General features: G+C 37.6%; 2 protein-coding genes and 1 long non-coding RNA gene across 10 annotated transcripts in view; 1 reads left to right on the forward strand and 2 right to left on the reverse strand.

Annotated features, from left to right (window-relative positions):
* KRAS (KRAS proto-oncogene, GTPase) overlaps positions 1-18,820 on the forward strand; it is a 28,085-nt gene extending 9,265 nt beyond the window's left edge. For 6 of the 8 annotated variants that reach the window (XM_074871367.1, XM_074871369.1, XM_074871371.1 and 3 more), the window contains 3 exons: positions 880-1,039; positions 8,077-8,200; positions 15,308-15,450. In XM_074871367.1, the coding sequence (XP_074727468.1) occupies positions 880-1,039; positions 8,077-8,196 (280 nt within the window). In that variant the 3' untranslated portion in view covers positions 8,197-8,200; positions 15,308-15,450. Of the gene's footprint in view, positions 1-879; positions 1,040-8,076; positions 8,201-12,020; positions 12,022-15,307 lie in introns of all 8 variants that reach the window. The other 2 variants (XM_074871375.1, XM_074871374.1) reach the window with 2 other exon arrangements.
* Positions 15,415-19,658, reverse strand: LOC141944592 (uncharacterized). The gene is made up of 2 exons (XR_012629279.1): positions 19,593-19,658; positions 15,415-15,627 (listed from the first exon to the last, which is right to left on the reverse strand). It is a non-coding gene; the product is annotated as an uncharacterized LOC141944592 (long non-coding RNA).
* Positions 19,659-20,296: 638 nt separating this feature from the next.
* ETFRF1 (electron transfer flavoprotein regulatory factor 1) lies at positions 20,297-21,677 on the reverse strand. The gene is made up of 3 exons (XM_074871376.1): positions 21,604-21,677; positions 20,721-20,815; positions 20,297-20,620 (listed from the first exon to the last, which is right to left on the reverse strand). The coding sequence occupies exons 2-3, from the start codon at positions 20,763-20,765 to the stop codon at positions 20,405-20,407; spliced, it is 261 nt and encodes an 86-aa protein (XP_074727477.1). The 5' UTR covers positions 20,766-20,815; positions 21,604-21,677; the 3' UTR covers positions 20,297-20,404.
* Between the last annotated feature and the right edge of the window lie 4,844 nt (positions 21,678-26,521).

Below are 26,521 nucleotides of genomic sequence, written 5' to 3' on the forward strand. Positions count from 1 at the left end.
AGAAGGAGTGTAGAGGTTTTTATGTGGAATTTTTGGTTTTTAAAGAGAGATGCAGATTTGCATAAGAAGGCCTTCCCAGTTTATTTTAAAGAATGTTGTGAGTTGAATGTTGGAGTTTCTACTGTGTATTTACACACCTGTGGATGACCTTGCAGACTGAAGCTGAAGGCTTATAAATAACTGGAAACGGTGACTATATTAATAAAGGAACATACTGCTAGGTTATTTGGGAAGACAAAGGTAATGAAATTAATGATTGTTGTTTGAGATTCTTGACAAGTACATCTAACTAGTATTACAAGATGCTTTCTAACTAGTGTTTGAAAGGACACTCTTACCAGATTTCTCTTTCTAGACAATCAGACCAGTGGTCTTCAAACTTTAAAAACTCCTGTCTAAATGCAGAGTGTGTAGTGCTGTCTTTAATTACAAAACCACAAAAAACAAACCAAAATTGAGACAATGGACATAGTGCTTTTGACAGTGTTTTATCTTAGCAAATTAATTAAATATTATGAGTGCTGATTATGAGGGATAGGTAGTAAGATTTATACCAAAGCTGCTTAGACTTGTTCTGGCATTAGCTGTTAAAACAAAAAAAAACACTTAAAAAAAAAAAAAGTGTAATGACATCAAAATCTATAGTAGTTTGCAAAATGTCAACCTTTTTTTTTTTTTTTTAAATAAGATGATAAACTTAATGGTGACAGGATTGGTCAGTTTGGGGTTTTTTGGTGGCTTCTAATAGTGTATGTGCAGTAAATTAACATAAAGAATGATGTTGGAATCTGTTAATTTATTTTTTCATTGTTTTAAAATCTACCATATAAACTATGAATGCTTATTAAATACGGTCTGCCTTTTTTTTTTTCTTTTCAGGGAACAAATAAAGAGAGTTAAAGACTCTGAAGATGTCCCAATGGTGCTAGTAGGAAACAAATGTGATTTGCCTTCCAGAACAGTAGATACAAAACAAGCTCAGGATTTAGCAAGAAGTTATGGAATTCCTTTCATTGAAACATCAGCAAAGACAAGACAGGTAAAGCTCAAAACTTACCAGATACAAGTGCAGAACTCTCATTGGTATTATCATAATGTTAATTATTCAAGGCATTGACAATTGCTTGGTTGTATCAATAGATAGATTTCTCCAGAGTATAAATTCTTGTGGTGTCTCTTCTTTCTGTCAACTCACTGGCAGCTGGTAATTGTTTATTAATGAGTGAGTGATTTGCTTCAGTTGCACAAACTCAAGGAATGAGACCTGGCCCGCTGTCACTCTGCACTGTCAGATGGTTACAGCATTCTTAACATTGTGATAAGTTTTAATAGCATAAAAATCACTTCTACTTAGATGTGTGATGCTCTTTTCCTCAGCAAGAGTATTAAGTAGACAAACAGCTAATTAGTTTATTCTGGTTTAAGTCTTTTCATTAATAACAAGGAATTTTTTTGAGGCATTGATTCAGTGTTAGTGGGACATGCTTGATATACTGTTTTATAGCTAAGCAATTGACCATAATCTTTTTTGAAATTACTGGATTAATTGCTTGTGTAAACTGATAGTTTTCTAAGACTAGAGCTCACTGTTGGTTTATTGCACCCCACAGGTATAGGTAAAAGAGGCAGCCGTTAGGGTCCTGGCAGTGCTTCTCTCAGGGTTTGCTAGGACAAAGGTGCACATAGTGGTACATCTGTGCATTTAGGAGAAGATAAGCTAGACAGATATAGATGAAACTGGTTCTGTACTTCTGGAAGAAAGCATTCTTTTTGCAAAATGCTGATTTGTGTTTTTTCTTGTAAGAGTTAAAACTTACTATCAGTACAGACTGGATCAAGCTGAATAACTTGTACTCTCTACATAATGGGAAGTATTACGTGCAAATTATGAATCAGGAATTAGGTGTAGCAGAAGGAGGCAAATAAGAGCAAAATACTGCAATTTGAGTAACTGCTAAATATAGTCAGCTGCATCACTTGGCAGAATTTTCTCACAGGCAGTATGGAAGTTACTTTTGGATATAAGAAATTAAAATTTTATTAGTGCGAATTTGCCACACCCTCCCAAATTTCTGACAAGTTGAAACCTGGACTAATTAGTAAAACTTTACAGAGGAATCAAAGGAATACTAACTTCTGACAATAGAGAAAGTCTCTATTAGGTAGGGATAAAAAACCAGAACTACACAGCTTTAATGAGAATAAATTAGGCCACAAGAGTGTTCTGAAGAATGTGGAATATAAGTGGACTTAATAATTACAGTGTTCTTGTTTGGAAGGTCCTGCATTAGTGGCTGTCACTGAGATGTTAGGATAAGAAAGGAAGAACTCTGAAATTATGTTTGAGGCTTGAAATAGTGGAAGTTCTGTACTAACATCTAGATTTTACTTTGTTCAGCCTGTTTATAAAATAGTGTCAGGCTTTGAGGAAATACTCCTTTTGCATAGCCACTTTTTAATAGAAGTATGTTGATATGATGGTGTATTTCCAAAGATTTCTTTTTCCCACCCCACCTGCAGTTTACTCCTACAAGCAGCCGTGCCATGCCTAGCCAGTACAAAATAACATGCTCAAAAAACACCACTCCAGTTTTATAATCTTTGTTTACAGAAAGTAGTATCTGCTTTTTTTATCTTTTAGACTTTTAAGAGGTCTGCCGGAGGTTTGTACTTGTTTCAGAGGACAATGGATCAGTCATATATGAACTGTCATTCTATAATTTAGCTGCTTTTATCTGTGACTTTATATTTCTGGAGGTGCCAACTGAAATGTTACAGAAGGGATCTGACTGGCTTTTGTTTTTCAAAGCTGAGCTTTACCCCCTCTACAGATAAGGAGTCCTTAAAGGTGTCTTGTGGATTTTGAAATAAAGATACCCAATAGGCTGTTTTGAGAATGTTGGCTTTTAAAAGTTGGAACCCCAAGGTATGACTGCTGATTGTTTAGCAGTGCTGGTCATAACATATTGTGTTATGAAACTACTTCATAAGATGCTGTGTTAATAAAATATTTTTGAGAAGACAAAAAGGAATTAGAGGAAGAACCTGATCTTTAATTACAGCAAGATCATCTAAATACTTGTGTATGTGTTTGTGTATGTATATGTGCATACATATGCATTGACATATTATGATTTTTCAGTCACACTGTCATATATAAAATGCATATATGTATATCTGCCTTCTTCCAAAGTAACTTTTTAAATTAGGGGATTCAAACCATTTTGAGAGCTGCATGTGGCCCATGGACTATATTTTTATTGGGCAGAATTCAGTCCTTGGCTATAAATAAATAAATAAATAAATCTGGTCCTCTCTGGTTACATACAGAACTTCCAAGTATGAACAGATGTATTTAGTGGTCTGGTAACTTCTGGAGTCTGTAGAAAGTCTGACAAGAATACTTAGAAGTAGGAAGCTTCTTTTCCTTTCTTGTACACACTTCCTACCACACTGAAATGCCCTGACGAAGGGGCCCTCACCATCTTCTTGCTTCAGCCCTTGCCCATGCCCCACTTCTGCTGGAACTCAGAGACAATCAGAAAGGTTTCTGGGGAAGGAAACAGGGGAGATGGAAATGGAAAGGAGTTGTGCATGTAGTCTGTTTTGACTGCCAAGACACTTTTTTAAATTATGACATTATATGCTCGTGCAGAATGATAGTTCAGTTCCAACTAAGTCAGTTTTTAAGATTTTCAAAAATTCATAGACAAGGTCAAAAACAGGAAGGAGAAAAACACTAAAATGAAGTGCAGAAATAAGTTGTTCTAAAAGTTAGTGTATTTGTTTTTATTTGGTTCTGACTGGCAATAAAGATGTAAACTGTAACTTACTGCAAAAAAACTTACTACTCTAAGCCAGATATCTGTGTGAATTTTCATACAAATCATTGAGTTCACCAGTGAAACATTCACTTAGTGGACCCTGCAACTTGGGTATAAAGCTACAGATTATTAACTTTTTAAAATTAGACCACTGAAATTAAAATAATGTAATTTATGGAAAATAGTGATAGTCCTATTTCTAAATGTCAATGTGTCAATACTGGTGGTTTTGTAAGGCATGTTGCATCACTTATACCCATCCTTTCACAATCATTATGCAGAAGGGTATGAATTTCTTAAGTTTTTGATAGCTGTTTTTGCTTTTCTCTGTTTGATACAAGCTTTAAACTCAAATTCTTCCCTGTCCACTTGAGCATATAGCTTCCAATATTATCAATGAGAGATGAGAGGCAAACTTGATTTATCCCCTTCAAGGCTGTGTCACTGGGCTTTCATTTGCCTGTCAGTTACACAAGGAAAACCTCTTAAGGGGGTACGCCAAATCTGGTTTGATTGTAGGTTTTTGTCTTCCTTGGAACATTTCAACTGTCCTGCTAGTATTTAACTCAAAGGAAAGTAGATATATGGGCATTATTGTAAGCATAGTAAAGGATTCCCCAAAGCAGTAGGTCTCGTTGTTGAAAATGTATATTTAAACACACTTTTGAAGTGTTCAGTGAAGAAGTTGACCTAAATCACAAGGATGCTGTTAAAGCATTATAGTTATTTCAGCTGTCTGATGTACAATAGGTTAGGCTCCAAACTTGTGACGAAAGTAAGTTGAGAACCTGTGCCTGGTCTGATGAAGTAATCAGTGCAGTATTTACAGAACTTCATTCCTACTTTTCAGTTAAGATTCATGAATAACTATAATAACTTAGTTTGCTTGGACAAACTTGCCAATTTTTAGGGATTTGTCATACCTGGTTAATGATAATGTATGTGATTCACTCCAAGCCATTTTTAATGTAGTTCATGTGTACAGGTTCTGTTTTATAACTTTGTTTTCAGTTAGTTATAACTTTGACAGACTTCAGTGTGGGTTGAGTTGTTTTGAGTTTTTTCATGTCACTTTTTTGTTCTAAGGTAAAACTTTTCCAAAAAAGCTTAGTCCTTGCCAAGAACAGGGCCCAACAATAAAAGTTTGGATAATGTTGAAACAAATTCTGGCATCCAGCTTGTGTGCTGAATGACTCCAGGATGCTGAGGAAACAGGTTCGTTATTTACCTAATGTAAAGATTAAACAGGTGCAGCAAAAAAAGGATATATGTGCACAATGGGTGAAATTCAGGTAGAACAGACAGCTGTATTTCTGGCACTTCTTAACTTTGGAGTGATTAACTTTGTAACTTTAATCATGATTTTGTGCAGTATTTATTAATTTAATTTTTAATATTAATTGTATGTCTGGTATTTAATCATCATAAGATAACATTGGCTAAGCTGACTTGACCACTATGAAGTTTTATGTTGGGAGTGCTTTTATGCAAGTGAGTAGCGTTCTTTTTGCTTGTGTCCTCATGAACAATTTTATTTGTCTAACAATTGGTTTTAGGAGACCAACTCAGATAAAGTGTATAAAGGTGGGCACAGAACACTTTTGAGATGTCAAGGCTAATTTTCATTAGTTTCTTTTAAGCACTATTTACAGAGGTGGAACATATAAAGATTCCTGTTTGTACTTTGGTCTGTATTTGAAATAGACTTTCTTTGCACATAGTCATATTTTAAATTGAATGTTTGGCTGTCTTCTAGGAGTCAAAAGCATCTTGAAAACTTTGCCTCAAGGTCATGGGTTCTTTGGGCTGTTTAGATTTTGAAGTTTTTAATATCTGCCAAAGGATATTTTTGCTTCCAGTTCTGACAGCTAAAAGGACTGGTTAATCATATTTGAAATATATGGTCCATGCTCATTTAAGGAAAAAACACTGAAGAATCTTAAAAGAAATTGGTATTAAAATGACTGCTTAAAATTTGTAAGACTGGCACCTGACTCTTTAAAATGTCACCTTGTGCTATTGAAATTAGCTAACGTGTCTCTGTACAGATTTTCTTTCAGAATAATTTTTCAACAGGATTTGTAAGACTGTTCTTGGTGGTGGCAGTAGTAACAATTTCTTTTCTCACTCTGTGTCTCTACCTCTCTCTGCATTCCTAAAGCAAATTACAGCTCATATTGGTGATGGGAAAGTTGGCAATAAATGTTGACTGAAGAATTGATATCTGATTATTCATATGAAAGCTCCATAATCAAATTACGTATTTCCACTGCAAAACAGAGTTGCACAAACGTTGATTCTTGCACAGTCTGTGCTTTGGCACGTAGAAGCTGATCAATGTTTACTGTTTCCTCTTCAGGAATAAACTTCCAGGAAAATGTGAAAGTATGAGCTTTACTTGGTTTTTCTGCTGTTTTTTTAATGGCTTCCTTTACATTTTGAAAACTCAGATCTGGAATGTAAGACTTGTCACCTCATCAATACTACATCCTAACAGGGCCCATTGTATATAGCAGAGAAATACAATCCAATAAATAAATCTAATTAATCCTTAAATTCAAGTGGCCGTAGATCAGCAGAACCTTCAGATAAGTAGCAGTGTGTTAAGAATGAGTCTTATATGTGATAACTTACAGCACAGTTCATGCAAAATGACCCAGTAACTGCGGCAGTAAATGTTAGCTATTTCTGTTATTAGGTGCATAATAAAGATGAGTTGGAGAGATGATTTTTGGAAAATCTGCCAAATACAAGCCCAAATTGTGTGTTTGGGTATTAATAAAGTTTTGAGGCTTAAATGGTTGTACTCTTTTTCCATGAACATCAGTCTATTCTGGTTTTATTTTCAAATAATGAGTTTGTATCAAATTAACAACCCTGTTGATCTGACTGAGGAGACAAATAATGAGATTGACAGTAAGGTAGAAGGGAGATTTGCTCTTCCCTTTAAAAGTTGCAGCTAAACATTTTGCATCTTGTTACAACAAGAACATACAGTTTTATCTAAATTTTTAAGTTTATGCACAGATACAATCAGTTTAAAATAACAGATACTTTAACTTAAAGCTGGTGCTGTACCTCTTTATCTTCTATTTGCTTAAAGATATCTTCAGTCCTCATACTTTTTTTTTTTTTTACTGATCATCTCCAAGTAGCCTAAACAGAGCTGTAGAAAGGTAGGGCATGAGACCAGAGAAGTAAAACATGTAGCTCTGTGTCAGCCGTGGAATACTTGAAGAGCTCCCTTCAACCAGAGAAAAATCTGAGCAGCAGCACTTCACAGGCTGTCTGCACTTTAGTGGTTATTACGGGACCCTGGCAGTTGCCCGAGTCTGGCCCAAGGAAAACAGATGAGGTGTGCCTTGTAGGTTGGTGTAAACCAATCTCTTAACATCATGATAATGAACTTGTTGCTCTTTCTGCATGGAAGAGTAACTTCTATAATTATAATAAGTAATTTTGAAAGTTACTCTGAAATATGATATACTTAAGGTGCTTCTTAAAAGCATTGCCATGACTCAAATATCCCTTTTCCTAAGTCTAATAGCATAGTACTTGCTCTGTAAAGGAAGTAGCTTGAAAGACCATATTACCCAAAATTTAGTATTCTTGGAAGATTTTATTTCTTTGTAACCTCTTAGGAAATTACCTCTTTAGACTTTTTCTATACTTTGTTAGTTTGTTCCCCAAATTTTTGGAAAGGAAATACACCTTCTTGCATAAATAACAGAACATAAATGAGCTTACAGTAACAGGTTCTCAGTTTGGCTATGTGTGAAAATACGTGGTTAACTGTGTTTCACTTCACACACATACCCCCCCCCCCCTTAACAATCTCTTAAGGTTTTGTGCCTGCTAAATGTATCCATGCCCACAAAAATGTGTGAAAAGATTCAGTAACACAAGTGGTGTTATTTTCAGCATGGTATGCGATGGAAGAAAATCATTCTTCTTTTTGTCCGAGTGTTACCTTGCACAGGAAAAAAAGAGGGCTTGAAGTATAGATATTGAAAATAATTTTTAATCACGGAATTCTAAGTGTGTGTCTTGCTTGCATTAAAAAGTATTTATCAAGCAGCAAATGTGCAAGCCCAGCATTTTAAATATATAAAGGGAGATCCACATATCTCTCTCAAGTAAAGCTCATAATTTCAGTGGTTTTGTTGTGGTGTTTTTCCCCTGCCATTGGGTGTCCCAATATGTCACGATTGTTAATGAAGCAGTTTTTAAGGAGTTGTGTTTTACAATGCAGAGAGTGGAGGATGCTTTTTATACATTGGTGCGAGAGATTCGACAGTACAGAGTGAAAAAAATCAGCAAAGAAGAAAAGACTCCAGGGTGTGTGAAAATTAAAAAATGCCTTGTAATGTAACAGGGTAAGTTTTGTAATGTAACAGGGTAAGTTTTACAAATCACTTGCCAAATAAAAATGATTGACAGCATCTTGCTAATCAGACATTTTATGATTAATCGATGACATAAATTACGATATAAAGCCAATCAGATTTCAGTATAGTAGTCCTGAATAATATTCCTAGCAAACACCCAAGTGCTATGGATTTGCTTTGTTTCATGGGTTTTTGATAAATAGATTAAAAAGAAGTGTTTACTGCATATTGAGTTCTCCATCTGTGAAACAGAGACCTAGTTGTGAGTGTGAAGAAGTTAAGAGGAGAAAGCTTTATTACAGATAGATTGCAGATACTGCTGAAGTGAATATTGATTGGCTCTTCAGGTTGATGAACTGAAGGGAGAGGATCATCATATTTATAGCCCTTCTTAGGAGGTTCTTAATCCAGCAAAGTAGCATTTGGTTAGCAGCTGGTGTACAGGATTTCTTAATTCACAGGCCCTTCCTTATGCTATGTCATTTTTCCCTTGTTTTCCCACAGCTTAAAAAATTTACTCTAAAACATTTCCAGAAATACATTAGTTTGGGGTTTTTTTGTCAACTGTAATGCCATGAGTGATCCAGATTTGGACAAAATGCTAAGGTTTTACTTTTTAGAGAGCCTTTACAAGCGGTGGGGGGAGAAGCAAGAGTGAAGTAAAACTGAAGGGGGTGGGAAACAAGAAGAACAAAAAAAAGCACCAGAAAACCAATACCCAAATTCTCACAAAATCATTTTTTATCCATATATTCCACTGTAAGAAAGGGAAGAGGAGAGGGAAGAAGAAAGTGATATGGAAGAAGTGTGAGTCTAAATCACTTCCAGTGCTTTTTGAACAAACCATCAGAATAGCTCCTTGCATATATTACTATCCCATTAATTCTTTACTTCTTACTGTACCAGTGCAGAGAGGGGGTCGTTACTCCTCATATACTTGTCCAGCAGGAGGATGACCTGGAATTTCCCATTGTGTAAAAGAAGAACTATTCTCTTTTCGGGGTGTTTTTTCACACTTGAGAACATCTTGCAGAGAGGCAGTGGAATTTAACTTGTATCCTAAAGAGACTGTCACAACTGTAGGACTATTCACTTCAATAAGGGAGTTCTATTTCTCTTTCTGGGGCAGGGAGTAGAAACTTAGTTTCATATCATCTAGATCTGCTCAGGCACATTCTATTCTCAGCTTTTAAGTGATGAATGACTGCTCTGAGATAATTCTTTAGATGTTTCCTTAAAAAAGGTACACTTTGTTCGTATCAAAGGTTTCCTTTGTAGGAAGGTAGAGGATTCAGTTAGGAAGCTCCCCAGTCTTGCATCCAAGTATCAATAAAATTGATGCCATCAAAATACCTTGTTTTACTCTTTCCTAGTTATCAAAAAACAACTAACAGAAGCTTGGCAAGATTACTTTTGGTGAGAGCAATATGAATTAAATTGTTTAAGTCTACTTCCTGAAACTTTCTGAAAACCCACTTTACTGTTTCTTGCTCTTACTAATGTATCCATATATCAAAGTAGAATTTCTTTTTGTATACTGGGACTTTAAAGATCCTGAATTCTGTCTGCTTTTCCTTTCTTTGGACTTCTTTGGGAAAAGGACAACAGGATGGTGGGAATTGTGGTTTTCATTATTTTGCATCTTTTCAGATTTTAAGATTCTTTTTGATAGTTCAGTGAACATATGCTTTCTTTCTACCAGCTTCCTACTTAATTTCTGCCTACATCCAAGAGAAGTATGTTTTTGGGGATTTGTCTGTGTTGGGTTTTTTGTTTTTTTTTTTTTTTTTTCCACAGATGGGGGAAATATCTTTTGTGAAGAATGGATATTGTTGGGGTTTTGGTTTTTTATTTTGTTTTTTTTCCCCATACCCTATTTAGAAATAGAGTTGGATATAACACTCTAGAACTTCAAGAGTCTGCTCAGGGGAGGAAACACTTGTCTTTATACTCAAGTGAATTCTATATAGTATTGGTAGTCATTTCAGCAATGTTGTATTTCAGAGGTTAAGCTGGAGAAGGCATATTCCAAAATTATTGAGTTACAGCTGTAGTTCAGTAGTAATTCTAGTGGAATAAGAAATCTGACATTTAAAACAGTCTGGCTTGTATTACTTTCCATTCAGTAAGATGATGTGTATTATTTCAGTCTGATGCATAGTAGATAGCTGAGGAAAACAGCACCTAATGATGTGAGTCTTTCAACTGGGATTTTAGACTTTAAAAATATTCATTGTAACACAGTTTGCAATGATAGTATTTATTTTCCTTTTTTGTCTGTGGATAATCAAATTTGATGGTTGTTGGAAGTGTGGGAAAAGCAAAACAGCAAAAAAACTGCATAACACACATTTCCTTATCACATGGTGCCCAGAACAAACACAGGATGGGATGGAGATCCAGTGATTTGTGTTGCCATGGCACCAAGGAGGAATGCGAAACGAGGTGGAGGCTGTGCGGTCCCATTCTTCCACTTTTCTCAAGGAACATTTGTCATGACCATGCAGATTTATCTCCTGGTCTTCCCGTTCTCTCAAGGACTGTTTTGCAGTACTCTGCGGACCTTATCTCTCTTTCTTCCTCTTTCCCATAAAACCAGTGCACACCTTGCACCAAGGAATGTGCTGTGTCGTTACTCAAGAAACAATGGTTTGACCACAGTCCCACCCACTCACATAGACATTCTTAGATTATCATCCCTCGGGCAGTATTTATCGATACCAAATTGGAGGGATAGATCGAGGGGTTTGTGCTCCTTGCTGGCCCCCCTGCCCAACCCCCCCCTCCCGCCAGTCCCTGGGAGGGGACAGCTTTTGGTAAGATTTGGGCCCTTGGCTATGCCAAATGATTACCTGGGAATTAAGTGTGTGTGATTGCAATCGTTTTTTGTGTGTAGTGCTATATAGCCAACCTGCAGTTTGTGCATTTATCGGAGGCACTCTCAAAGAATCTGTAGATGTTGCATAAGAATAAACCGAACTATTCGTGAACCTGACTGCTTCTCCTGAATGCAACCAGACCTACAGCATATGGGCTGTTCCTGTATCTGGTGTCAGGCCTATAGTTATGGCCATAATTGGCATACCTATGAAGAGATAAGTCCAGCCACCCCTAGCCCCTCTGATCTCTGAGGACCAGCTAGAACGCAAGGGGATTCATCTCTTACCAAATTAATTCATTACCTTAAATGCAACAATGGTTCAGAGTGTTTTGCTACCTCTTGGAATATTCAGTTTATCTTGCTGCCTGTGGGATGCCTTCTTAGTTATCCTGTACAAGGTAACTGAAAACTTTGACTACCCAGATTACCATTAACTACTGATGCATTCCAAGAGGCTTATTCCTTTTGGCTGTTACACAGTAAGCACAAAGTACGTAACATCTTTTGCTCTGTTTGTAATTTCCAACTAGCAAGAAGAAATGTCTAAAACTCAATGTAAAGTCAAAAGATCTTTTTCAAAGCATTCAAATTTTACATAAAAAACATACTGTAACAAAAAGTTTCTCTAGGGCATAGATTAGACATCTAGATAATGTAATTCAGCTTGAGCTGGGTTAATAGTGAAAAGGTTTTAATTCACATCTAGAACTTTTATAATTCAAAATTTTCTAGATTCTTGATTAAAGCTGTAATTTGATTTTTGCACAGTACTACAGAGGTATAGAAATAATTTCCTTGTGACTGATACATATGCATATGTATATATATAGTATATTAAAAATAATAAAGACTTTTCTGCAACTTAAAACTTGATTAAGGGGTTTGGGGCTGAGGTATTAAGGAATTCCCAATTCCTTATGAATTTAGGGTTTCTTATTGGTAGCCAGATTAGCTGCCAAGTCTCACACGTGCTTGTAACCACGTAACCACATAACCAGTCTGCTATATGGTGATGGGACCACGTGGTGCTCCAAAGAAAAGTTGTAGCCAGGAGTAGGCTGTTTCTGTGGGAACAGTTCTGACTTTTCTGTTCCCTTTGCCTTTTGTAGTTGCCCTTTGGAAAAACAAGTGCGAGGAGCAAGCTCCACCAGTGCACCTTTATTGAGGCAGTTGTGGTATATTTCTGAGCATGCTCAGTGAATTTTGAGTTTCTAATCCTGAGCCTGGATTTAAAGCACTCATTCAGTACATCTTACACTTTCTCAAAAGCTTGCGCACAATAACTCCATTGTTAGAGGGAGGAAGGTCAGCTGCATGCAGTCCCTTCTTACTGAAAGTGACTAGAAAGGTTGCCTGCCTTTGATCTTACAGTATTGATGCCTTTAGGGACCTTCTCTAAACAGAGTATCCACTATTTACATTTAAAATACAATCCATAGACTGAAAAGTAGAAGACCTCTGTTTGTCTTGAGTTCTCCAGTTCTAATTCACAAATATTCTAAACGTAGTTTTGCATGCCATGCCTGAATCTAAGAGGAATTGTGGCAGAACCAAACTACTAAATACATAATTGATAATTTTAAAGGCTTGATCTACAAAGGTGTAAATGCAAGGACAAAAGCTAAGTCAATTCCCTAATATTCTGCAACACCACTGTATTTAAAAGATCATCACCTTACTAGGTAGAATAAAGATTTCAGCCTTAATTGTGAAGTCATGTGTTTAAAGGCCCACAATAGTCTCTGGATATGATTTTGTACAAGTTATTTTCTCTCTATTTATTTTAAAAATTTATGAGGGAGGTGTTTCTCGTTTGAAGACTTAAATAGCAATTTTTGTTTACCATATCTTATTTGAAGAGACCACTGAAAGCTAACAACTGTCCTCATAGTGAGTGTTTTTCTAACACATTAATGATGAGTGTGGTAGTTTTGTAAGGAAATGTGAATAGTCTTGTAGAATATTGTGCAGAGATTTTTTTTTCTTAGACCATTCTTGGGTTTTAAGAATGAAACTATTCTTCTGTCTGTTGTGATTCTTAATACTGTCCTCTTGGCTGGCTGGCTGAGATGAGAACTGCAGTAGACACATTTTGAGTCGTCACTACTTCTAGATTGTTTTCCATCATTGCTAAATACTCACTTTGTGCATTAATGCTGAAGGTATAAGCAAAATACACTAGCTCTCTGTAAAATAATACCAAGCATTTCTAATTCTCAAAAGATTCATGGAAGACATGACCTTTTCCAGAACTAAGGCTACTCTTCCATTAGGCATGCTACATCAATTTTATATTGATTAATGATATTTGAAAATGTAGAATAAGTTATTTGCAAGTGTATATTGTATATTACAAGACCTTGCAAAAGTGTGCTCTTAGTATTGGGAGATAGGCTGCCAAAGACTTTGACTGAACATCAGTTATTTGTAAATGTTTTATGAATGTGAATGTTTTTAATAAATTTACATTATACTGGGAGCATTGTTTTATAAGTGAAGCTATTTAACACCTCAGTGTTGTTTGGACTTTGCATATTAAGTTTCATCACCACTTGGTGTTTGACTGAAACAGTAACAAATTTGGTGATTTTGGGCTTTTTGTTGTGCTTTTTTCAGAGTTCACTTTCAGGTTTTTTTTACTGAAGTAGGCATAGACGAGTAAACAGAGACTTAATTTTTATTGGCAGCTTGAAGGCAAACTCTATAGCTGACAAGAGGTAGGAAGGTGCCTGCCAGTTTGTAGAGCTAAATTTCTACACCCAGTTCTGCAGTTGTGCAGTTGGCTGCTGTGATACATTAATATTACACAACTGTTTCTGATCTATCTAAAAGGTAATGTAAGGAATTAGGCAGTGAAGAATCAAGATCATTTTTTATCTTAATGATTTTATAACTGTCAGTACTCAAACTATTAAATGGAAAGGCTGACTGACAGGATGGGTACTTGATTGGAATTTGGAGCAATGTGAAAGCTAGGCAGTAAACTTTCACCTAACTAGGTTGTTACAAAGTATGCAGTAAAACATTGTACTCTAGATATGCTGGTCTCTATCAACCAGAGTTAATTTTTGTCAGCTATAATTACCCCCGGGGGAAAAAAAATTAAGAACTACTCAGTGTGAAGAAACATTAGCTTTTGTGTCTGTGGCTTAACTACTGGAGCCGTGTGGAGATTTTAAGTGCCTGTACATGATACAGCACAGGTAGTGTGTTCCACATGTCTTTAACTGTGTAAGTTGAATAAATGATTTCTCAAATATTTATCATTGGAACATGGAATTGATTTGATTGATTTGCATATGTAAAGAGTTATAAAACTGTTGTGATTACTGTATTAGTGTGTCTGAGAAATGACCTGAATATGTAGATTAACCATAACAATGTCTCTGGTATTGAATTCTTGCTACAAATATTTGTATTTACTTTTCAAAGCTACATATAGATTATTAAGGCATAAACAAAGCTAACTAATGCTTCACAACTTTATTCTGTGGTAATAATATACACATTTATAATTTAAACGTGTGGTACCTATACTTCTCTAGTTTGAAGTGGAACAACACGTGCCTTCTTTGAGATGGAGAAGAGGGCAATACTAAATTACTTTCCTTACCACATTAATTATGGAATCAGACCTATGGGGTATGTGGTCAGACCCTGAGCAGTGAGTCACCTACAGGCTGTTGTAAGCCCAGTTTGGCGAACAGCTGAGAGAGGACAGGTGTTAGCTGTTGCTGGCATCAAACTAGTTCATTCAAGGTGTTGTTTCAGTGCTCCTTGGAACTCAGGAGAGAAATAGCTTATAGCCAGGATTAATCGTTCAAACGATGGCAGCCCACTCCCCAAAGCTGCTCTCCTGCAGGCCCCTCTGCCCATGCACAGTAATGCAGTCAGATGTGTTCCTCTTGCATGACAGGAGACAACTGTAGTTCCCCTTCCAATTGAGTATGTTTCCCAGCACACCCCTTCCCAAGAAACAGGAACGCCTGAGAGGACTGTTGCCCTGGCAATTCTTCCAACCCACAGTCTACTCAAGGGGATGTTATAAAAGCCTCAGAAAGGAGGAGACAGTGTAACCTCTCCTGGCAGGCAACAAAACAGATTGCTGATTGAACAGACTTCACCTGATCAGTCAGATGAAAACAGGCTGTACCTAATCAGGCATGTAAGTCTGTTAATGTGATCTTAATGTGTGCATGTATCTATCTTTTCAGGGTGTTGATGATGCCTTCTATACATTAGTTCGAGAAATCAGAAAACACAAAGAGAAGATGAGCAAAGATGGTAAAAAGAAGAAAAAGAAGACAAAGACAAAGTGTATAATTATGTAAATACAATTTATCCTTATTCTTAAGAAGTACTTAAGTAATTTTTGTACATTACACTAAATTATTAGCATTTGTTTTAGCATTACTTTACTTTCTGCCTCATGATCCTGTTAGCTTTACCTGAATGCTTGTTTTAAATGACAGTGGAAACTTCATTCCTCTTAAAGTGCCAGTATTCTTTGACTTGGTTCTTGAACTAGCAATGCCTGTGAAAAAAAAAACAAAACAACACCAAGAAAACAAACAAAAAAACACACAAAAACCATCTTGGGACTCTTTGGTGCATGCACAGTTGCTAACTTCCTATTTTTCTTACTGATTGTGAACTTCTGTTCTGTGTGCAAACCAAACAATGAAATGATGCTCTGCACATTCTAACATCCCCTTGAATTTTTTGGGTTTTAAATCTGGTTGAGAAAAAGGACTAGTTAGCAAAAGAGACTTTCATTTTAGTCTTTCTTTTATTTTAGACTGACTGCAATATAGAAAGACCAGAAGCCTTTATAGTCTTCCTGTAGATTTTGCTTCTAGGCATCTAGTCTTGTAGCATTTCAGATCAACATTAATGAATGTAAAGTAAAACTTTCACAAAATTTTTTTCACCGCAGTTTGTCACGGTCACTCCTTAAATACTCTATTTTTTCTATAAAAAAGAAAAATTAAAAAAAGACAACAATGCACATCTGGCAATGGAAAAAGTAAAAGTTCTAATTAGGTTGATTTGCTATTGGTAATGCATTGCTTTAAGACTTTCACTAACTTTTTATGTCTGAAGACCAAGGTGAAATCCTAGCTCTTCCGACCCCCTGTGGCAAATCTTTAAGTAGCTTTGTTCAGTAGGTACAGGATTTCACCCTTACTGTCTCTAGGAAATACTAGAAAGCCTTAACAGATAAGTTGATTGAAATTCTTAGGTTAATTCATACATGGATCCAGAATTTACCATGAGAATTAAATCAGAATGAATCCTAAATTATATAGCAAAGTAAAACCATTCTTTTTTTTCCCCCAAGTGTGGCATTAAATATTTCCAGATGCCCATTTTGTGCAAAATAGGGGAGGAATTTTAAATTCTAGTAACATCAAATGGGTGAATGAATGAGCTGAATTTAGCTGCTTCATGCAAATAATTTGGAAGTCCACTATGCCATCAAAATGGTGTGGAATTTGCACAAACCATCAGCATAGAACATGGTTTCCAGAGTCAATGTTGTTTGTGTGATGTTCGTGAAGTACTAGTTTCGTTGCACAGATTAAATGGTTGGTGAGTGGCATTCCAGTGTCTAGACTGTCATGAAGCTAGACCAAGATTTTAATGTTGTCTTTCTCTGTGATTAAGTTCCCTTGTGATTTCCCCCCTCTTTTTTTTTCCTGATTGGAATTAATGCAGAATTTTTGCAGAAGCTTTCACTTTTTGGTACTGTAGTAGTCTAGTTATTCTGCACTAAAGAAAGAGCTGGTAATTCCAGTGCTGCCAGTTTCTGTTGTCTTACTGTAAATGTTGCATTGTTTGATTGTTTCATTAGACCCTGATTTCCTGAAGGTACACTTCTTCATAGTACCTAAGCTGCAGAGTAAAATTTGAAAATGTGATTCTGGTGTACCCAAAAAAATAAAACACAAGACATTGAAGTAGGATAGTTCAGGACACTGGAAAGTTTGGAACAGGGAATAGCAGCGTTGCCCTAACCTAAGGTATACCTAAACAATTATGTGGAAATTTTACACAGTATAATTTTCATATACCTGTGTAACTTGGACCATTTATATGATGTCAAAGGTGCAACTGTGTGAGAAAAGTATTCTTTTGCTTCTACCAAAAAAACTCGCCGCAGTGACTCATATACTGTCTGGATTGCTGCATGTTTAATTTCAATGTGGCTGAGAGAAATAATGCCTTTCCCTGCCTGTGCCCCCCATTCCTCACCCTCCACCAAAACCCAGACCCCCTCCCCTCCCTTTCAGTTTCCACGTGAAATACAGATTATGAAATATTCTGAAAAACAGTAATAGGAGAACCTAACATTATAATTTAAGAACAGATTCTTAATGTCACAAAACATATTACAGCTTCCAAGATTCAAACGTTTTGGAGACAGTTAGTTATTTGCATGTTTTAGACACTGTTATATATGAAGAACATAGCAAAAGTAAATAGTATACCTTGAGCAAATGGAAGTAATCTTAAGATTTTTGGCAACTGAGTCACAGTGCATGTAAAATTAGGGCTGGTCTAAAATCCTTATGTTAATTTATCTAAAAACTGTTAGGAGAAATTATAGCTGAAATGTCTTAATCATCAAATGTGGATTTATATAACTAATATAAAGCTATATATAAAATAGGGGGGTTTTTTTCAGTAAATGTGATCTGTAGTTACCAATCTAACTAAATTAGTACAAAATGTTTAGATTAGCCCTTATTTACTTTTTTTTAAAAAAAGAAATACACATCCTTGCCACTGTTGTGCAGTTTTGTCTTAATATTTGTTGAGATTTGGTGGAGCATGTTGGATTGCAGCTTGCACAAGTTGATCTCATAATTATTCTGTCTCTCCCTATTTGAAATGCTTTCAGAGAACATACCTGGATGCTGTCTGTTCTGATAGCAACTACTAAATGAACATGTGAATCACTTACCACGTTAATACATTAAATTGCCATGTGTCAGGGAGTAACACCTTCTTACAGTAGCTTTATGTAACTCTGATAAACAACTTTATCATTGGTTTTCTCAAAACTGAAATTTAATTATTTTGACCAGTTTCATTGCCCTAAAATTTTTGTTAACTTACTGTAACAAAAACTATACCGTGAATGTTGTAACAGGATCTCTGTAATGGGTAAATACTGACACACAATCTTCTGCTCTTGTCTGTGCTATGAAGCAATACAATTACTACCTTTAAAGACCATCAGACTCTAAACAAATCATTTTGTCTCAAGTTTACATAAAGCTACATAGATGGTAAATCTTTCCTAACATTTCTTTATTCCACTGTCTTGTGTTTTCATGTTGAAAATACTTCTGCTTTTTCCTCTTGAGTGCCAACTTCTTACTAGAATGATTTCTTAATGTAATATGTTTACCTGGAATGTATTTTAACTATTTTTGTATAGTGTAAACTGAAACATGCACATTTTGTACATTGTGCTTTATTTCATGTGGAACATATGCAAGTGTGATCCAGTTTTTCCATCATTTGGTTGCGTGACCTAGGAATGTTGGTCATACCAGACATTGTTAAAAAAAGAAGAAAAAAAAAAATGACCACTGTTTGTTTTAAAATTTTTAATGTTTTTAGGAGTATGTGCTGTGAGGTGATCTGGAATTTGTCATTTTTTTGTCAAACTGTACTGCTCCTATTTATTGTAATGTCATAAAAAATAGTTATTGTGAGTTTGTCCCAGTTTCCTTTTCCTCCCCAAGAATTTCAGTGCCTCATCTCTGTATAATGGAGCATCCTGTGAATTGCCTGTGTTTGGCAGTTTTCTCAGTTTATTTCTTGTACTTCTCCTTGCCTGTCACAAACCTGCTGTCCTTGCCCACTGGTGTTCCCTCCCTCTTGAGAGGGGGTGCCGTGCGTTATTGTACCGATCCACTGCCTCCGGTCTGTTCTGCTCTTCCATTCTGTGGTCCACGGGGAGCAGAGCCTCACTTCAGGTGAGGCTGCACTTCTCACTCAGTGGTGCAAGCTGGACCATCATCAGTCATGACCCAGAGACCTTCTTTTCATGAGTCTCACTGCAGACTTGATTTGAATTGGTCTACAAGTTTCAAATTCTCTGAATAGCTACTCTGTGTCCATTCCCAGATGCACATGGAGGGGGGGGGCGGGGGACGACATGACTTGAAACTGCTACTGTTCTATAAATTTATACTTTGGCTCTTTGTTACCATGTCTGGATACTCTTTTATCAGTTATTGAGAAGGGTAGGTTAAGTTTTATCTACAGAGGTATTCATGCAGAATAGGTTTTAACTGCAGCATATTGTAGAGGGGTTAAGTTGATGTGGAAGGACTTTTTCACATCAATATAGTGCTAGAACCTGAAGCACACTTCATCACAAAGTAGTGTACTGTCTAATTTGTCATCTTTTTTATTCTACTCTGGAATTTACGCATGTGGTGACTTGCTATTGCCAACAGTTCTACTGCAGTGATTACTTACCTCTATTTCAAAGATTATTTCTGTTCTGTCTCCTGTGTCATTTAGTTCTTGGGGGGTTGAAACACCAACCCACCCTAGTACGTACAGAGGATCAGTTCTGGCACAGGTTTGTGCTAGTCCAGCCAAAGTCTACGTCTACGGTTAAACTTCTCTTCCAGGGGAAAGGATCAAGTTCTGTATTCCTGCTACAACAGTGACACAACGTCAGAAAGCAGCAGCAGCAGGAATTGTCTTCAAGGTCTAAGTGCATAAACCACTATGGTTCAAATTCACCCTTTTCCTGACCCTGTAGTCGTCTTTCTAACACAGTAAGACAGCACCTCTACCAGCCTGCCAACGTGACTCTTGCATGTTAAGCAGATATAGTTAATATCTTCAAGAATTTACTTTACCTTTTGAGAAGGTGCTCATTTATGGTGGAAATGAATCATTAAATGTTGAAGACTTTCAAAATCAGATTAAGTAACAAGAGAAGCGTAGCGCCTTGAATCCGCATTCAAACACACAGCTATCGGGTAAGAGCTCTCTTTTCAATGTGCGTATCAAAGTGAAACAGAATCATGTTACCGCTACTTCCTGCAAAATTGTTTCATACATTAAGTTTTAGTTCAAGGAGGTCAAAAGTAGTTGAGACAAACCTGTTTCCCACATAATACAAACTCCAAATCCTTCAAGTGATTACTTAAGGGGAAGCAAAGTCTTAATTTGTACTTCAGATGGGTTGGAAGGATCTACATTTAATTTCTTTTGAGGTTACAGCTCTTTTATTGTTTATGGATTTGTATTGTTACATACAAAGTCATTAGCACCAGTTATTCATTGTTGTCACTGTAGTAGCGCTGTTTCAGAGCTCTGTATTTTCGGAGAAAGTACAAAGCCTCCAACTCTTTTATAACAAATTCTCCTCGTGCAATTAGTTGCTTAATTTTTTCAGGATCTTTCACATCTTTATTTTTTAGAAAAGCTGCTTTCAAACGGCTTCTAAAGTAGTCTGCTCCTTTGGGATACTCCCTTCCAAGGTACAGCAGCTTGAAGAAAAAAAAAAAAAGTGGGTTTTTTAAAATAGAGTGTGCAGTGAAAGGGTTTTGTCTGGTTAAGGGAAGTGCTCGTGGCATTTAAGACACTTACATTTTTGTATAGATTCAACACTTCACCTCTTAAAGAACTGGCCATTCTCACGTTTCAGTGAACTCTTTATTCTTGTGTGTTTTTGGTTTTTTTACCTGAAGAATAACCAGTTTGACATTAGCCTTCCATGGGAGTCAGTAAATCCCAGCCTCATCCTTCATAGGCATGGCTTCTAACCAGATTCCTTTATCTTACTGAGCACTGTTTGCTCTGTTATTTTCTGGTTCTACTCTCTGTCTCTTCTAGTGATGGCTCCTTTTGTTTCCATTTAGCGTCTCTTCTCCCCTTCTGTCTCCCCTCATCTCAAACACAAATCAAGAAACTTGAAGAGCTTTCAACTACTCTATCTTTGTGCTGTGCTTCCCATTCCCTGCTGGGCTGCTAGCCCGGCAGCTGCTTTGTCTGTGGTCTGCTAAAGGAACAATTTATAAACATATGCGTATATATACACATACGGTAGTGAGTATATATATATATATATGAATAAAACTGTAGGAATCCCTGCAACTTTTGCGTTCATAAGTATTTATTTTTGAAATTCGTTTAAATGCCTTACAAATTGAGGCCAGTGCATATGGGTAAAACCTAACATTTAAAAAAAAGCGTTAGTAAAGAAATAAACTGATTTTTGTTTTTATAAATAAAAGCAACTAGAATCCACTCCAGCTTCCGCAGATGGCACTAACGGGGACCCGGCCGCCCCCCTGGAGGCCCGGTGGGGCCGCGGCCGTCCCCTCAGGCTGCGCCTCCCCCTGCTTTGCCTACGGGGCCCGGGGCCTGTCGCCCTGCGCTGCGCCTCCGCCGCTCGTTCGCTTCCCCCACACACACGACCCCCGCGCCGCCGGGCCGGGCCAGGCCGAAAAGGAAAAGGTCAGTGTCTCACCAGCTTCCCGCCGCGCCGTAAAGCCCGCCGGCACCGCTTTACGGCAAAGCCGTAACGGGGCGCACTGCCCTGCCGGCCGGTCGGGGGTGTACGGCAGCACGGCCGCGCCAGGGGGCGGGGAGAAGAAGGACGCCATTGGTGGCGGGGAGCACGTGGGAGGAGGGGCTGGTCGCCTAGGCAACGCGGCAGCGCCATGATGAGAGCGGGCTGGCGGCGGGAGCCGGCGGTTCAGAGCGTCCGGAGGCGTCTGCCCGTTACGGCGGTTTGTCCCGGGGGTCCGCACCACGGCGCCGGGAGGCTGCTGCTGCCCGGCCTGGGTGACCGAACTGCCGGCGCCGGCGGTGAGGGCGTGGTCTGCTGGTGTCGGCCGCGGAGCTGCACCTGCACCCTCAGCTGCGGCCGGGGCCTGGGCCTGAGCTGGGGGCCTGGGCGGTTTGCTAGTGCCTCTGTGACCGCAGGGCTTAGAGCTCATGCAGGTGAAGAGGGGAGGCAAGAGCAACGGTAACGGGCTCCTTGAGCCGCTGATCGGACGGTGAAGCGGGTAGTGGGTGGGCTGAAGTACCCACATGAGCTGCTGAAGTACCAGTATATGGACAGAAAGATTTAAGGCTTTGAAAAATCACCTGAAAGGCATGTTAACTTTTCTGCAATCCCCCGATCTAATTTCTTGTGCTGTCGTTTGTTACTGTGGCTGCGTAGCATGAAACCCAGCTTGGAGGGGACTAAAACTTTGTATGTTGTTAGAATCGCTCCACTGTAATTCTCTGCATTCCCTTGCACAGCCTGTCTTTGCCGCCTTCTCCCTTCTCCACCCCCCAGGGAATATTACGTGGGTAATTAATCACACTGAAGTTATATAAATTCACATGGCAATATTTAGACATTGCAGAGAAAAGGTAAATCAAATAAGGGCTTTGCTGTTAGGTGTTTGGCATCCTAGAACCTGTTCTTATTTCCTGTAGTCATTTGGAGAAGTCTAATTACATTTGTTTCACTTCGTGCAGTTTCCCCATAAATAAGAAAAGACTCCGGTGATGTTTCTGTGTTTTTCTAGGTCATGTCATGATGTAATGTAGTGTTATTCAGAGTAGCACACAGTATCAATTGATCAGTACAGAAAGCATACTTTGACCAAATTGTGTATTGGACTAAATTACATATTTGTTGTACAATAATTTTTTAACGGTGGGAATAAGTAGATATACTTCTATAATCATGAGTGTAATCTAGCCTGATGAATTATGATGGTCTGGAGTAGTGGTGGTCTGTGTTAGTGCCTAATTTTCTGCATTATTGAAATTACTGTCATTATAATTTTTTCATAGTTAATCTCATCTAATTTTACAGAACAGTTGTATCTTCTAGTTATTCCTTAATACTTCATACTTTGTTCTCTGATGCTCATGTTCCTTTTTTTTCCCCCCCCTCTGATTTTCTAGGGTCGAAAAAAGGGAAAAAAGGTAGGTAGACAGAAATATGCTCTAGTTCAGATACAGGATTTTGACCCTTGCAGTGTTTGTTTAGACAGTATGCCAGCACAATTCTGTTATTTTGGAAATTAAATGAGTAAAACTACAGAGTGCTTCATGCTGAAATTAAAGTAAGCATCAGTTACTTTTGGACTTAATGTCTACAAAGCATTATTTTTAAGAGGTTCTGTCATAATAAAGGTGCTGTGACACCATAACTGTATGCAAATGTGCTTTGTAAAAATAAAAAGGTGGGGTTTTTTTGTTTTTTAATCTGCATTTCTTCTGAACCAGTTGGTCAGGCTCAATTGAATTTGAAAAAGGAGCAGGCGTTTCCAGGGCAATAAGCTTATGTGCCTTTGTCAGGGAGGCCGAGTCATGTTCCTGCAGAGCTACTCAGAGAGAAGGTGGCGGAGCGCAGCCACTCTATGTTTTGCTTGGCAGTGAATGTCCAGGCAGAGAGCCAGTGCCCTGGCTTCGAGCCACAGGCTGGATGCAGAACGTGATGGGTAGGGGAGACAACAGACAAGTCCACGGGAAACTGGATTGCATAAATTCATCCTGTGGATTATTCTTAATTTGGTGATAATGGAATTATCCACTCCTCCCCCAGAAAAGAACACATTCAAATGTGTTCCTTGGAGAACTGTGCATCTCAGTTTTATCAGTACTATGTTAAGTCATAAGAATGTGAAAAGAAGTTGACTAAAAAGTGATTATAAGTAATTGAAATAAGCAAATTCTCTGTTTTCACTGGAAGAAAAATAAAAAAGGTTTTTTTATTTCTTTTTTTTTTTTTTTTTTAACTGGAAGGAACTGATTTTTCCCTGAAATCTTAATGGGTAGAATTGTGGGTTTTACTGACTCTGTTCCTAGGAGAATTTTGCAAGTAAATGCTTTGGTAACAAAGTGATAAGATGCACGTTAACTCTGGTAGGTGTACATTTGTTGTTGGCACTAAATTTTCACCATGGATGTTTTTATTCAAGCTTCGTGATAACCTTTGCATTCAAATTTACATTTATGTATACATTTATTGCAGTGCAAAGTAGTGTAAAGTGAATAGCTTTCCAGGTAGTTATTTATATCTGAAAATATGCTAGTCAGAATCAAAATGTGAAATAACAGTATTTGTAACACACTTTTTATATGATGAATAACAAAAGTTCTCCTTGATTATTTTTAAGTTCTCTATCAGTTGGTTTGCTTGTAACAATATTTACCAAATTAGGGATACTTGGGTGGAGTGGGTGGGAAGACTTCATAATACCACCGTGTTTATTTGCAACTGTCTGGACTTAAGTCCTCTTCTGTTGTCTCTCTTTGTTGGACCTCTTTCTTTAATGCCTTATTTACACCTCTGCAAGATGGGCTGTGTGCTACTGTGCTGGTTTGGTACCATTCTGTACCCATTTCTCTGTGGAAGAGAACTGGATCCCTAAGAGATGCCTTTGATCCTTAGTGCTTATTTATATTGTGATACTGTCCAAGTAGAGTCTCTTGCTGACACTGTGGATGAAACTCATACTCTTTTAATCATTTTACCTTACTGGACAGAACCCTTCTAAGCCCTCGTCTCTCACCAGTGATGGCCTGGGGACTTGGGATTCAGCTCTCTGATGTGCAACATCCAGGTTAGATGCTGAGGTGGAGGATGTGTCTCCTATTCTTTTCATGTTGTCTCGCACTCTGAACCCATTTACATTTCATGTTTTCTATGTTTTAAAAAAGTAAACATTTGATTTAATTTAATTGTCTTTCGTTTGTGTGTCAGTGTCAGAATACCATTGTTCAGCCAGTACATAGACACACCACCAAATGCAAGTCATTTGTTCTCCTTGATGTCTTTTGCCATCCATACCTTTGCTTTCAACCTTAGTTTAGGCTGCTGTCACTCTTTGTTTTCTCCATATGCTGGAGCCTGTGCAGAATATCATGGTTTATTTTCTCATGTGTACAAAAAAATAGCCTTATCTCTCCCACTCATAAACAATAATGTTGACTGTGAATTAATTTTGCAGCCCATCTTTCTCCCCTGCCCCTCCTTTTTTTAAAAAAATAAGATCTGTTGTATTTGGGCCTTGTCTTTGCAGCATTTGCCTTCAGGAACAGCACTCTTCCCTGGTATCATTCCATCAACCCCAGATGGAGTCAAGGGAGTCAAGGCACATTGACTGCAAGTATATTATATGTGCAATACAATGGCAGTGTTACCTGTGTAAACACTGAGTAAAACTGAATAAAGATCATTTAGTCCTTGGTAACTTTGTGCTTGTTGAGGACTGCAACCTTAGGCTGCTTTTGCTACTGCATTAACAGGAAATCAGTATTTTTCTTCTGTGTGTCTATATTTAAATGCTGTTTTGTAGTGAGTGCTGATTCTACATGTTTGATTAAGCATCCCAAGACTGCCTCAACACGAAAACCAAACAAACACAAAAACCATCAAAATTATAATTAAAAAAACCCCCACCAAACCATCCAAGAATCTTACATTTTTGGTGAGGAAAAAAGTGAGGGGCCATTAGCAACATCTTCAAAGAGAATTATGCTTTCCACATCCTAGCTGTTTAAGTCTTTTGAATAGAGTGTGGCCTCACATGCCAGATCATAGAATCGCAGAATCACAGAATGGTTTGGGTTGGAAGGGACCTCAAAGATCATCTAGTTCCAACCCCCCTGCCATGGGCAGGGACACCTTCCACTAGACCAGGTTGCTCAAGGCCCCGTCCAACCTGGCCTTGAACACTGCCAGGGAGGGGACATCCACAGCTTCTCTGGGAAACCTGTTCCAGTGTCTCACCACCCTCACAGTGAAGAATTTCTTCCTTATATCTAACCTAAATCTACCCTAATTCTAAATTACCAGATACACAGATCCAATTATCAAATTTTTATGTGTATCATCAGTGAGGAGTCTATGAATTCTGTGAATTACAGGACAAACATAAGTGTTCTATTTTGATTAATCTGTTACATGACAGTAGATTTTGCATGTTACTTACCTTGTCTTTTACCTTTTTAAAAATGTATACCCAGACCACAAAGAATCAGTAAGGAAGATAATGTCTGAGAAACACAAATTTAACATGTAGTTATTGTAGGATTAGTCTTGAGGTTGAACAGTTAACTGTCTTGAGTTGCAGTTAGGATTTTACGACAGAAAAGAGAACTCTTTGTTAGCTGTCTTGTGAATTAGGTGCTTCTAAATGCCAGGCTTGCCTATGTCCCAAAACACATTTTCCAGTATTTCCTAAAACATTTGAAGTTGTAAGATCTATTTTCTTAGCAGATCTACCTGTTATTCCATTTCTACATTAAAACAAGAGATTTTAATGTTCTCCTATTGTGGATATTAAAATCAGGAATGTCTAGCATGGAATAATATATTAATTGTAAGAGCATATATTGCATCATGAAAATGAGAAGAAAATTGAGTCCAACATGTG

This window comes from Strix uralensis, chromosome 5 (assembly GCF_047716275.1).
Source record: "Strix uralensis isolate ZFMK-TIS-50842 chromosome 5, bStrUra1, whole genome shotgun sequence".
NCBI classification, from domain to species: Eukaryota; Metazoa; Chordata; class Aves; order Strigiformes; family Strigidae; genus Strix; species Strix uralensis.